Below are 14,226 nucleotides of genomic sequence, written 5' to 3' on the forward strand. Positions count from 1 at the left end.
CCAGGAGCTGGTTCTTTGAGAAAATCAACAAGACAGACAAACCCTTAGCCAGACTAACCAGAAGTCACAGAGACAGTATCCTAATTAGCAAAATCAGAAATGAAAAGGGAGACATAACAGAAACTGAGGAAATAAAAAAAAACCATCAGATCCTACTACAAAAGCGTATACTCAACAAAACTGGAAAATCTGGGTGAAATGAACAATTTCCTAGACAGATACCAGGTACCAAAGTTAAATCAGGATCAGATAAATGATCTAAACAGTCCCATATCCCCTAAAGCAATAGAAACAGTCATTAAGAGTCTCCCAACCAAAAAAAGTACAGGACCAGATGGATTTAGTGCAGAGTTCTATCAGACCTTCAAAGAAGACCTAATTTCAACTCTCCTCAAACTCTTCCACAAAATAGAAACAGAATAGAAACTCTACCCAACTCATGCTTATCTCCTTGTACAAAGCTCAAGTCTAAGTGGATCAAGGAACTCCACAAAATACCAGGACATGTACACAGGGGAAAATTTCCTCAACAGAACAAGCAATAGCTTATGCTCTAAGATCAAGAATTGACAAATGAGACCTCATCAAATTGCAGTTTCTGTAAGGCAAAGGACACTGTCAATAAGTCCAAAAGGCAAGCAACAGATTGGGAAAAGATCTTTACCAATCCTAAATCTGATAGGGGACTAATACCCAATATATACAGACAGCTCAAAGAAGATAGTAGACTCCAGAGAACCAAATAACCCTATTAAAAATGGTGTACAGAACTAAACAAAGAATTCTCAAGTGAGGAACACCAAATGGCTGAGAAGCACCTAAAAAATGTTCAACATCCTTAATTATCAGTGAAATGCAAATCAAAACAACCCTGAGATTCTACCTCACACCAGTTGGAATGGCTAAGATCAAAAATTCAGGTGACAGCAGATGCTGGAGTGGATGTGGAGAAAGAGAAACACTTCTCCATTGTTGGTGTAATTGCAAGTTGGTACAACCACTCTGGAAATCAATTTGGGGGTTCCTCAGAAAATTGGACCTAGTACTACCTGAGGACCCAACAATAACACTCCTGGGCATATATACCCAGAAGATGCTCCAACATGTAATAAGGACACATGCTCTACTGTGTTCATATCAGCCTTATTTATAATATCCAGAAGCTGGAAAGAACCCAGATGTCCCTCAACAGAGGAATGGATACAGATAATGTGGTGCATTACACAATGGAGTACTACTCAGCTGTTAAAAACAATGAATTCATGAAATTCCTAGGCAAATGGATGGAACTAAGAAAATATCCTGAGTGAGGTAACCCAATCACAAAAGAACACACATGATATGCACTCACTGATAAGTGGATATTAGCCCAGAAGCTCAGAATTACCAATATACAATTCACAGACCACATGAACCTCAAGAAGAAGAAAGACCAAAGTCCTTAGAAGGGGGAGCAAAATACCCATGGGAGTAGATACAGAGATAAAGTGTGGAGCAGAGACTAAAGGAAAAAAGGCCACCCAGAGACTGTACCTCCTGGAGTTCCCTCCCTTATAAAGTCACAAACTCAGACACTATTTTGGGGGCCAACAAGTGCTTGCTGACAGCTGTCCGATATAGCTGTCTCCTGAGAGGCTCTACCAGTGCCTGGCAAATACAGAGGTGGATGCTCTCAGCTAACTATTGAACTGAGCACAGGTTCCCAATGGAGGAGCTAGAGAAATAACCCAAGGAGCTGAAGGGGTTTGCAGCCCCATAGGAGGAACAACAACATAAATCAACCCGTAACCCCAGAGCTCCCAGGGAATAAATCACTAACCAAAGAGTACACATGGAGGGACTCATGGCTCCAGCTGCATATGTTGCATAGGATGGTCTAGTTGGTCATCAATTCGAGGAGACACCTTGGTCTTATGAAGGCTCTATGCCCCAGTGTAGGGGAATGCCAGGGCCAGGAAGTGGGAGTGGGTGAGTGGGTGAGCAGGGTTAGTGGGGAGTGGATAGGGGATTTTCGGAGGGAGAAACCAGGAAAGGGGATAACATTTGAAATGTAAATAAAGAAAATATCTAAGAAAAAATGAAAAATAAAAAAGGTGGCTGGAGGGAGCAGACTGTGTCTCATGTCAGTAGATGTTGCTTCCTCTTTGTGGCTTGTGGGACGTTGCAGGGCTTGCGTGTGATTACATGGATAAATAGCTGATCTGTTGGTACCCAAAGAAGCAACTATCCTATGTCTTTCACCACGTTTAGAGGAGGTCTGTGCATTCAAAACAGAAAACTACAAAATAAGTGTCTCTACCAACAGAGAACTGGAGAAAACTAAGATAAAGTATAAAGATATTGAGAGCTGGAGAGAGATAAAACCTTGTCTCCCTTCTTCTCTCCTCTCCATTCTCCCTCCCTCTCCTTTTCCGTGGGAGTGTTCATTGCCGAAGCCTCACCCATTCTAAGCCTTCATTCTATCACCAAGTTAAGTCCTCAGCCCCTAATTGTCAGCGGGCAAAAAATTTATTGGAAGTGTTGTGCACTGATTAAGTAGTGGTTTCACTGTGGGAAGTGACAAGAGAGGGATCAAGAGATGAGAAAAGAAGGAGACTACTCAGCTGTTTATATTCTTAGCTTCAAGTAAAGACATCCACAGAAAGGCTGGTGTGGTAAAGAGGGTGCATTGTATAGTCTATAGGTAGAGAAGCTGTAAGTTCTGTTTGTAGCTACACTTTCAACAAAGAAACACACCATTTTCTAGCATTTTCCTAAGTCTACTGGGATTTTTGTACTATGCATGTATACACTGTTATGTGTATATGTGCATACACTATGTATGTATGTATGTATGTATATATGTATGTATGTATGTATAAATCTAGTACTCTATTTAGCCTGAACATGTTACTTTCTTCATTTGTGCTTATACTTTACCTTCCATATTTTGGAGACTGCAAAGCAGCTGGCGTGCATGCATACATGACTGTATTATGGTCTTTTGTTTAAAGCTGTATTTTCAAGTAAGATCAAGTATGTTCAGGGCAATACAAACTGTGTTACTTGGGAATACATGGCTTCAGTAGAATCTTATAATGTTGAAATGGTTCCAGCTCTTGTAAGCAGCACAGTTGACAAAGCAGAACTCAGCTAGAATCCTCCGTTAATTCTGAAAATGATGAAGAGGAAGCTTTGCTGGTGAGTCAGCCACCTTGGTTAGCAAACAGTTATGCAATTAGTTTTTTAAGCTTGCAGAATTTAAAATGTCTTGAAGCTTATCTCAGTCAGATTTCCCTGGGTTGTATTGCTTCCCTCATCTTCCTATGAACTATGTTTTTTTTAAATCTCACAAAGCATTAAAAGAGAGCAGTTGTCTTTCTATGTATACCACTCCTTACAAAATATAAAAAGCACTGCTGCCTAGAAAAACAGAGAAATAAGATGGCTATTTAGGGAAAGGAGAAGCACTTGCTTCGTGATTTGCTCTTTATATGCTCAAAATAGTATTTCTAGGGCCTTTGTGTGCTAGAACTGTCTGCTGACTCAGTTTGTCTTGCTTCAATCTGTCTATACTATAAAAGAAATATATGTTCAGTTTTTACACATTAAAATGTATCAGAGGAACTGAAAGCTGGTTGATATGGACCATGTTCTGTCTACAGTTCCCAAATAGGCCTTATTTTCTCATATAAAAATCAAGGTGACTCATTATTTATTTTCTTTTTGTTCCTACAATACAAATATCACTTTTACATTTCAGAATCATATTCTGGACATGCTTCTGTCTGTAGAGCTGACTCTTTTCCTTCACCTAGCAGTATACAACTAATAGGATGATGTACACAGTTTATTCACATTTTCATGATGGACTTTTCAATTATGTCCAATGCTGCAGGGAGCCTGTTGCCAGAGAATGCAGAGCCCAATACTAAAGCCAGAACCAAGGGCCCTGCAACCTCTCTGTAAGCCACCACATGTTGGATCAGAAAGGTAGAGAGCTTTTCACCATAGAATCCCCCCATCTTCCCACCATTCTGAGGGCTGAGATGATGAGCTCTCTGGTCTGTCAGCAGTGGGTATCTTGGTCAGCCTGAGCCCCAGCATCTGAGAGGAGCTGGATGCAAATGTAAACTGAGAAGCAGCAGAACAAAGCCCCAAGAGGAAGGCAGCCAGATTACTGGCTCTCCCTGGCCTTCCAGCTTGACTTCTTACTCCTTACTGAATGGAGCTGACACACTTTTAGATAGTTTTATAATGTTTTTGTTTAGGAAATTTGCAGCACAGTGTAATAATTGTAAAGGTAAGGGGAGCAACTTCCCACACAGCAAAAACATTAACTCAGGGCCTGCTGTAGTAATGATTTAATGTCAAATGGAAGCTTCTACCCCACCTTTGATCATTCAGTTCCCATGGGTGCCTTTATATCTATATATTTATAAAAAGTCTTTATAGTCCCAGAGTTGGGTGGATATCTACCTTCTAAACTATTAGACTTTGCTGCTTGTACTGGCTGGTTTTGTATCAACTTGACACAGCTGGAGTTATCACAGAGAAAGGAGCTTTAGTTGGGAAAATGCCTCCATGAGATCCAGCTGTAAGACATTTTCTCAATTAGTGATGGGGGGAAGGACCCCTTGTGGGTGGTGCCATCTCTGGGCTGGTAGTCTTGGTTCTATAAGAGAGCAGGCTGAGCAAGCCAGGGGAGGCAAGCCAGTAAAGAACATCCCTCTATGGCCTCTGCATCAGCTCCTGCTTCCTGACCTGCTTGAGTTCCAGTCCTGACTTCCTTGGTGATGAACAGCAGTATGGAAGTGTAAGCTGAATAAACCCTTTCCTCCCCAACTCGCTTCTTGGTCATGATGTTTTGTCCAGGAATAGAAACCCTGACTAAGACACTGCTCCATCAAGAGCATTGCCATGTTCCATCTGGGAAGCTCTTAACTCCAATAGGCCAGCCCTCATGGATATGTTTTCATAGCTCACCTACCCCATGATGTCTTTTCTCTCCATCTTTCCTCCCCAACATCAAATACACACCCTTGAGGTCTCCTCCAACCCCAAACCTAGGGACCAAAAACCCTGCCTATCTTTCTCCTTCCCAGCTATACACTGTAGGTATCTTTATTCACCAATCAGTGATAACCTCGGGGGCAAGGTTACACAGCATCACGGGTCTACATGTGGATTCTCTTGTTCCTGGGGCTACCAGGCCTTGGAGGCTTGTATTTAGCATTACAATACATAGCAAAACCTAAACTTTAAAAAGAGCCTAGAATTCTGCTTCCACATTGATGACTGTATCGATCTTTTAGAAACTTTCTTTTAATATTCAAGTTGAGATTTGTGCAAAATGTACAAAATATAAACAAATTAGAAGTTCTCTTTTGGTAGATTTAAAAAAACTTTTTAACTTTTCTTACCTGTTAAGAAAGGAATCATTTGATTTGACATATTATATTTAAATATTTAAAATAGTATATCTTAATATTTTTATATCTGTTGTTATCTTTAACTTTAAGGCTATGGACAATCCAACATGAAACCAGGGTCTGGGCCACCAAGCTAATTATAGTGTGTTTCCAGTTACATGGAAAGATGATTTTTGTAGATAAGCATTTGAACATGGCCGTCATGTCTGAGGCAATGTTAACTGACTGGGGATAGAGTTGGGGCCTGATGACCAATTCTGTTTTCAAGATAGTATCACCCACTTCTCCCCAAGCTAAAGATAAGAAACTTTAACTGAAATCAATTTCCCATGGGTAAGGGTTCCTACAAACTACCAAATATTTAAGGTAATATCTGTGTCTGTCTCATACTATCTCTCTTACACACACACACACACACACACACACACACACACACACAAACACACACAGTGCAAGACAGAGGGAGAATTTTAAACAGGGAAAATTCCCTGTTTAAAGTCAACGAAGAGCTTTATCTAAAGGAGGCATATGTACAGCTAGCTGCAAATATCAAGAGGATTTTATAATTCTTTTTTTTTTCTTTTGGTTTTTGGTGTTTTCGAGACAGGGTTTCTCTGTATAGCCCTGGCTGTCCTGGAACTCACTTTGTAGACCAGGCTTGCCTCAAACTCAGAAATCCACCTGCTTCTACCTCCCAAGTGCTGGGATTAAAGGCGTGCACCACCACACCCGGTGGATTTTATAATTCTTAATAATCCATGCCATTTTGATTTTGCTGTTTACTGGATTATGATTCTATACAATGTTAGATTAGTGGTTATGCAACTTTAAATCAGCCATGGAATCTCTCATTCTCGATGGCTACATCCATAAAGTCTAGATCATATCTCATTACCTTATAGAATTTTAGCAAAGTTTAATAAGATGATAGACATAAAATATCTATAGATATTATTGAAGAAATGCTGGTGTCTCTGTTAGGAAGTTCAAGAGAACTCTAGCAAGAAGGTCCTCCTTCTGAGAACAATGAGGCTGCATAGAAGGAAGGTCAGGTCAACTATAGGGAAAGGTGACAGATGATGCAAATAATCACTCTTTAGTTGTTCTTACAGGAACAGAGAGAAGTTTACCTACTATCTGTCTAGATAATGCTGTGAATCAGACAGGGTGATTGCCGTAGCTCATTTGTAGAAGTGAAACTGTGACTTATACTTTTAAATGAATTGCCCACTGTCACCTTGTAACTCTGTAATTAGGTGGATTCTTTTGAACTAATTAACAGTCCAGTGTTCATTATACTTCTCTGAGCCATCAATGCCCAGCAAGTACCAAACAGCTGAAAGTCTAATTCCAGATTGTGTCTGCAGACCTCGTATGATGCTCACAAACGGAGACTAGCTAGCACAGTAAGAGAAGGCCTCTTTGAGAGCACTTTCAGATGACCACAATGCTCCTGAGAACATGTGGGGCACCACAGGAATTGTTACACGCAACGGGCAGGAGCTGTGTTCCTAATTCCAGATCAGCATGTGTGCATACTCTCATTTTGTTATTATTAGCATTTTCTTAATGGAAATAGATTGTCTATGAAAAGCTTTCCTTCAACTACTATGAGAAGGCTGGCTTGGTTTCCTCAGGCCAGAATTTGCTATGTCATAAACACCAAAGAGGATTGAATCCATTCTTTGGTGGACACCGGGTCCATTTTATGTTCTGAGGTAATTTGTCAGAAAATAGAAACCTGTGCTTTCCCTCTGAGTACAAAAACCCTGCAAGGGATCTGTTGCCACCAAAGGCCAGGCAAACTTTCCCGGTCTGGGATTGAACCCAGGCACATATCTGAGGACTGAGCACGAAGAACTGGTCCCATCCTTTTCCTGGGCCCCCATGGGAGAGCTAGCCCTGGAGGCATGGAAGCATGGGAGATGTTCCTGTCCCTCACAGCCACACTAGGGAGAGTGGGCCTTGTTCCTCACCTGAGCTGCATAGTAGAGTTGACCCTGATGATGGGGGTGCCAGTGAGCTGTCCCCAAGGGTACGAATGTAGGAGAGCTGGCACCAACAGTGCGAGTCAGGGAGAGATGGACCAGTAACTTTTCTGCCTTGCAGCAACGTGGGCTAGAAAGGAGATATTCTCCCCAGCCCTCTGTCTTTGCCACTCATGACTAGTGGCTGGTGAGAGCTGGCCCTGGAGTCAGGAGAGAAGAAGAGCAGAGTGGGCCCTGCTCCTCACCTGCCGCAGCACTTGAGAGAGTGGGCTCTGCATCAGGCCAACACAGTAGAGCCGGTGCCAGACATGGGGATTGTAGGTGATCAGGCCCAAGGGGATGAACACAGGAGAGCTGGTCCTGTCCCTTGTCTGCTTGTGGTACATGGATGAGAGAGAGATGTCCCTCAACACCTATGACAGGTTGTTGCAGTGAACATTTGCAAGCAAAATAGTATGGACAAAAGGGTATGGTGTGGGACACACTGTGACACACTAGAGCTTCCACAACAAGATGTTTTTTTTTCCTCTGTCGGAGGGGGAGGGTGCAAGGGTGGAGGGTGGGTATGAAGGGAGGGACAGATGAATGGGATGGGGGTACATGATGTGAAATTCATAAAGAACCAATAAAAAGTAAAAAACAAAACAAACAAAACAAAAACCCTGAACACACACACACACACACACACGTGCACACACACACATACATACACACACATACATCAAGGCCTTGCTAGCACCTGACCCATGCTACCTACTCAGCAAATTCATCAAATTCCTTCTGCCATCACAGCTTCTGAGTTACAGCTCAAAATCAAGTTTTAGGAAGATTTAGAAAAAAACCATAGTTGAAAGACGGTGAGTTTAGATTTTTTCAGGATATATAATAACTGCTACCTCCTATACAACGAATGGCTTCCGAAGGGTTGTCAGAGAAGGATCACTCATAAGAGGATCACCCTGAGTCATTCCTAGGTGCTAGCAATGACTGTGTCCACCCAAAGGCAAGCAAAACTGTGCCTAGCACAAACCTGTGCCTACTGAAACCGCTCTGAATCAGCACAATGATGTCACAACTGTGGAGGGAAAAACCTCATATAAAAAAGGATTTATTTCTAAAGAGTAAGGAAACATGCTTTGTTTATCCCCCACAATTACAGTGATTTGGTTTCAGCTCAAAAAAGTACCACAAACAAATACTGCGGAGTGGCCATTCCAGTCTGTCTTCACTAGTTGCCAAGCCCCGGTTTGGCTGATTCTTCCATAGAAAAAGCAGAACAAAAAATGTCCAGGCCTACTACACCCTCAAGCGTTCAAGTGTTGCTTTGGGATCCGGGGGTTATTTATAGCAATCTGGTTCACAGAAGTACTTCCTGCCCTATTCAGCAAATGCTCACGTGGGCATCCTAGAGCCAAGGCGCAGACACTGCTTTTGTGCCACCCGAGATCAGCTCTCCGAGCCTGTAGCGGTTTTGATGTAGCCATTGGTCTCTGAGGTGAGCCTTTGCTTCTGAACAGCACATTTTTTAATGTGTATATTCTATCTATAGGTTCTGTGATGAGGACAGATTCATCAGAGATGACTGATGTGGAATCTGTGATCACCAGCTTCGCGTCCTCAGCAAGGGCAGGCCGCCGCAATGCCTTACCGGACATCCAGAGTTCACTGGCTACAAGTGGATCCTCTGATCTTCCACTGAAACTGGAAGCGTTGGCCGTGAAGGAAGGTAAAACTCCTAATCCCCGGAAAGAAAACCCTCGCTTTGTCTCTCTTTTTCAATTTTTTTCTCTGGAGCAGCCTTTTAACTTGTTATAGCTGTTCTCTTTTCTTCTTGACCAAAAGCTCTCAGGTTTAATTGGATTGCTATGCCTTTGTGAAACTAGGCAATTTCATGTCTTAAGGGTGAACATAAAAATTGGTGCTCTGTCTATTGGATGTGCATGATCACATGATAGGATTCTAGGTTCCACCTCCAGTACAAAATTAATTAGGTGGTCATGAATATTAATCATTGCATTGGCTCTGAGAACGGAGACTCATAACCAGTTCATTACCTGTCTCAATCTGCCACTTACAGTTTGAGAACCTAATACAGAAGCTAGTGACTTCTGTATCTTCTAACATTACAAGAGGCAATGGGGCATGATCCCAGTCACAAGGTATCCTTTCTTACTCTATCATGGCTATGTTGTCTACCATTCAATTTCACAACTGCTAAATGCTAGGAAGTCCAGCGATGAGTAGGACAGATGTAAACTCCTACTGTCACAGATTTTAATAGTCCAACAAGAGTGCTATATTTTTAATGAATAAATACATAGTCTAACAATGATATGCTTTATCAGAAAACTGAAATGGGTGCTTTGTAGAGAGTTCCTCAGTGACTATATTACAGTAGAAATCAGAGCAGCCATCACTGAAATCGGAATAACTTGTGAGGCTGAGGCAGGAGGATTGCTGTCCTGGAATACACAGTGTAACATATTTTTTATTCTCCTGTATAATTGCCATCTGGGAGGCTTACTGTCTCAGTCTGCTAACCTAGGCCTAGTCCTGGAAGTTTCTAGCCTCCTTACAATCTTATCTAGACCTAGAATGTTTTCAGCCTCTGAGACTTACTGCTGAATAAGCTCACCCTTTCTAGTTCTTTTTGAGCTCTGGCTGGTTCAACTCAGCTGTTCTGGCTCAAACTCTTCTCCTAGCCTAGCTTCTCTTGGTTTCTCCAGAATCGCTGTTTGGCCTGAAACTAACTCTAGCAATCTTTTTTTAGTCTGCTGGATCCTTCTCATTCTCGTGCTCATTCTGCCTTAACCTGTGTCCAGCTTTGTTCTTTCTTCATTTTGTCTCTATAAAACTCTCCTGGTAAAAGTAGCCTCCTTCTCCCTCTCTGTGCTGCGCTGCTCTCCCTCTCAACTCTACTGAACTACTCTCCAGGAGCTCTACTATATTCCTGCCCTGTACTCCCTTCCTCCTGTACTGTCTGTCTCTCCCTTAACTTGCTTCCCTTCTCCTCCCTCTTCTCGTGAGAGTTGGGCATATCGTATTCTGTCAAATCTTTCTCTGACTCATCACTTTGTCTGCTACTCAGTTAGACATCACATTCAGATGTGAGTGCTTGCTTTCTTTACGAAGTAACTTTTCCTTCATTGCTTGGAATTAAATGTGTGTACTAAGGGGCATACATGTACTCCAGCCAGGAGGATTAAATATATAGCTTAGGAGTGAGCCATACTCTAACTAGAAACAGGCTCAAATATCCTATAACAACAGTAGGTTCCAGGACAGCCTGTGCTAGCTATAGGGTAAGATTTTCTCAAACAAAACCAGCATTATGACAACATCAGTTTATATACCAAGGCAGAGGGGAGATTCCTCTACCGAACAACATTAGGTAGAGCTTTGGGAGGACAGTGCCCACTGAGAGAGAATCGGTTACCTCCAGAGAGGAATTCCCACTTAGTTTTCACAAAAAGTCAAATAGATTCAGTAGGTTATACACACAAGTGTGCATACGTATGTGATTATATGTAAATGTTTGTATGTGTGTATATACATGTGACACTAAGTAAAAAAAGGTTATGAATTTGTGTGGGGAAGGAAGGAGCTTAGAGAAAGGAGTGACATATATGCAGTGGACATAGATGAAGTTCTCAGAGTCCAGTGTGCATAGATGAAGTTCTCAGATGCAGTGTGCATAGATGAAGTTCTTAAATGCAGTGCACATTAATTAAGTTCTCAGATGCAGTATGAATGAATGAAGTTCTCAAGAAAACTCACAATTTTTAAAATACTTAAAAATAAAAATTCAATGACTCCTCTGTGCATTCCATAATAATCTGCTACTAGGAGAAGGGATAAAGGAGAAGGCAGAATAAGGAATGCAGAATAAACTGCTGATGTGATCTAAAAATAAAAACTGTCCACTGTTGGTTGAGGGTGAGTGAGAGAGCAAGTTCTTCAAGATAACTTTGGGCACAGATAGAAGGGCCAGATCTTGTGAAACTAGAAATGCAGGTAGGGAGAAGGATTTTCATTTCCAATGAGAGGATGTCTACTGATGGGTTGGTATCTGATTTATGTTTAAAGCATTTTTTCCTTTAACTATGAGATGTAAATGGGTGGTAGGGAAGCATTAATGTTATATTATGGATGTCAAACTCACATAAGAAAGATTTTTTTAGGGCAAATTAAGCTTTTGGACTCACAAGGAAACATGTAATCCCAGAGTATTCTAAGGTGTACAGTTACAGAAACTCAGAGGAAGCTGGGGGAGCCCACAGTCTTCTTGCATGGGCCTCTTCATGAGGGTGATAAGGCAGACCTGGGGTCATTTCTGTGTGTCTTGCCTTTACCAGGGGACTGCAGGGAGACAGGGTCAATGGAGCTACAGAAGCCCTGTGTGCCACACGAACTAGTGCAGTGTAACAAGTCTTTAACCACCACGCCTTGCTTCCCTGCCAGAGACGTGTTCAGTCAGCAGGATTGTGGTTTGTAGGGCAGCCCAGTGTTATGGTTCCCTACAAGGTACTTACTAATTTATCTATTTATGTATTTTTATATATTCTTTCATGAAACTGTAGGTTGAATTTTGGGCCTCACATATGTTAAGCAGGTACTTTGCTATTGAGCTGCATCCCCAGCCTATTCCCCCACCCAGTTTTTCTCAGTACAAGTGTATTTTACTGTAAGTATCCTATTTGTCATAAGATTAGATCCAGAGTAGTAGTATATCTTAATTAACCCAAGACAAACATCTCTTTAAAGGAGGAGGAAAACAAAACTTGGCTAAGCCATGGCAAGTGAAACATCATGGCTTCAAGTGGGTAGGAAGAATGGAGACAGGCGGGTGGGTAAGGGCGATGTTGAGTAGGCAGAATCAGAAGAACTTGCTAATGAATTTGTATATTGTAGAGATGAAGAAGGAAAATGGGCGATAACCCCTAGGATAACTGAGTTCAATGTGATAGCATCTACACAGAGAGATTAGCTGAAGTGAGGGCAATTTTGAGAGTTAGATGAGTAAAGCTTTTGTTTTCTTCTATATCCCGTTAGGGATCTCTGTTACATATGTACACTTTAAATAGTCGAACATGTCAATTCAAAGTACATTTTATGCTATAAAGGAGAAAACATTATAGATGGCATGTTCCATTTTTTTCTTTTTCTTGGAGCCTAGAACCTAGGGGCTTACACTTGCTAGGCAAGTGCTGAACTAAATCTCCAAACCCTGAACCAGTTCCATTTCTGGTAAACCACATGAGCAGATTGTTTGTAAAGACTGACTGTAAAAAAGAGAAGGAGCACAAAGAGGCCACTGTTGTATTGCAAAAGTTACTCATAGTTAAGTCCTAACAGCTTATGTGCAAAACAAGGACATGACAGTGTCTAGCTCTAAGACCATTAAACTTAGCACCAGCTTTCTCAACATATTGTCATGGAGAGTCTCCTGAATTTAATGTATTTCCATTATATACAAAGACATAGACATAGACATATAGACATAGACATAGACAGATATATATATATATATATATATATATATATATATATATATGTGTGTGTGTGTGTGTGTGTGTGTGTGTTTTGTTATATATGTGTATGTATATATATTTAAAAATGAAGATATTCTAAAGTGTGAGAATTTCATATATGCATATAATACATTTTGATTAAATATACCCGAATTCCTTCCCCTTTAACTCTTCCCCTATCTCTCTCACATTTCTTTCTCACAACTTCACGTGCTCTTAAAAATCAAAGACAGAAACACAAACAAAAATTCACTGGGTCCTCCTAGTGCTACCTTTATGTGCATGGGTGAAGGATATCTGCTGGAGTATGGGACACGTCCCTGAGGAAAGCTGACTTCGCCATTCCAGCAGCCATCCATTGCAATAGCTCCTCAGACGGGGTGGACACCATTCATAGTCTCATTAGTAGTTCTCAATAGGTGGTATCCTGTTTGTCGTGTCTCTTAGGAGTTTCTAGTTGGATTTTGAGAAGGATAATTAAGAAGCCTTCATACCACTATCTCATTGGACCAACCATCACTAAGAATGTAATTTGCACAAGAATTTGCTTCTTTGACTTACAGAAGAAGCCAATATTGTCGAAATGAAATCATCACCAGTTCTAATAGCTTTTCCCAGAAGGCTATTTTGTGGTGTAGTTGGTTTAGAACTAGTGATGACAAAATGATTGCAGGACTAACTTAGTGCCTTATATTTCATAATGCTACACAACATCGTGACTACTATTTTCCTCCAAACATACTTCCTGAAGTTCTTCCCATGAACATTCATGAAAGGCCCACCATGTTCTTTCAAAAAAGAAACAGGCCGTGACCATGACCCGGATGGTTTCCTGACCCAAGTCTTATAGCTAATCTTACATCTGTTTTTGTTTCATAGAATAGTACCATGAGAATGTGCTGCGTTTTTGACTAACAATTTCCTTTTCTCCATTCTTCTTCTAGCACTAGTAAGATGTCATCCAATCGCAGTTATGTTTGGGCCATTGTCTTGGCTATAGTTGTTGGTCAATTCTTAGCCCCTTTCTAGCATAATCGTTCAGGGAGTTTAGCACGAATGGTTATTACAGTTTTCCTCCTTTGGTTCCCTGGACACCTTGCTCTCATGGTTTCCTTTTTTCCTCATTGACTTTCACTCTCGGTTTCTTTCTGCTCTCCGCCTTAATCACATAACAGAATGGAGAGCACAAAGCACAGGCTTTGAACAACTTGGTCGATGCGTCTGTGCTTCTAATGCTATCTGAGTTCCTTAGATGGTTTATATCACACTGATACCAAGATTTATGAGTTACTGAAT

The 14,226-nt window shown here is 41.2% G+C and overlaps 1 protein-coding gene across 3 annotated transcripts in view; it reads left to right on the forward strand.

Annotated features, from left to right (window-relative positions):
- The window catches only part of Pkib (cAMP-dependent protein kinase inhibitor beta), a 97,071-nt gene that overhangs the window by 78,850 nt on the left and 3,995 nt on the right, over nt 1–14,226 (forward strand). For all 3 annotated transcript variants that reach the window (XM_029542515.1, XM_021205616.1, XM_021205615.2), the window contains one exon: nt 8,949–9,125. In XM_029542515.1, coding sequence (XP_029398375.1) covers nt 8,957–9,125 — 169 coding nt within the window. In that variant the 5' untranslated portion in view covers nt 8,949–8,956. The remainder of the gene's footprint in view (nt 1–8,948; nt 9,126–14,226) is intronic.

Source organism: Mus pahari, chromosome 9, assembly GCF_900095145.1.
Source record: "Mus pahari chromosome 9, PAHARI_EIJ_v1.1, whole genome shotgun sequence".
Lineage (NCBI taxonomy): Eukaryota > Metazoa > Chordata > Mammalia > Rodentia > Muridae > Mus > Mus pahari.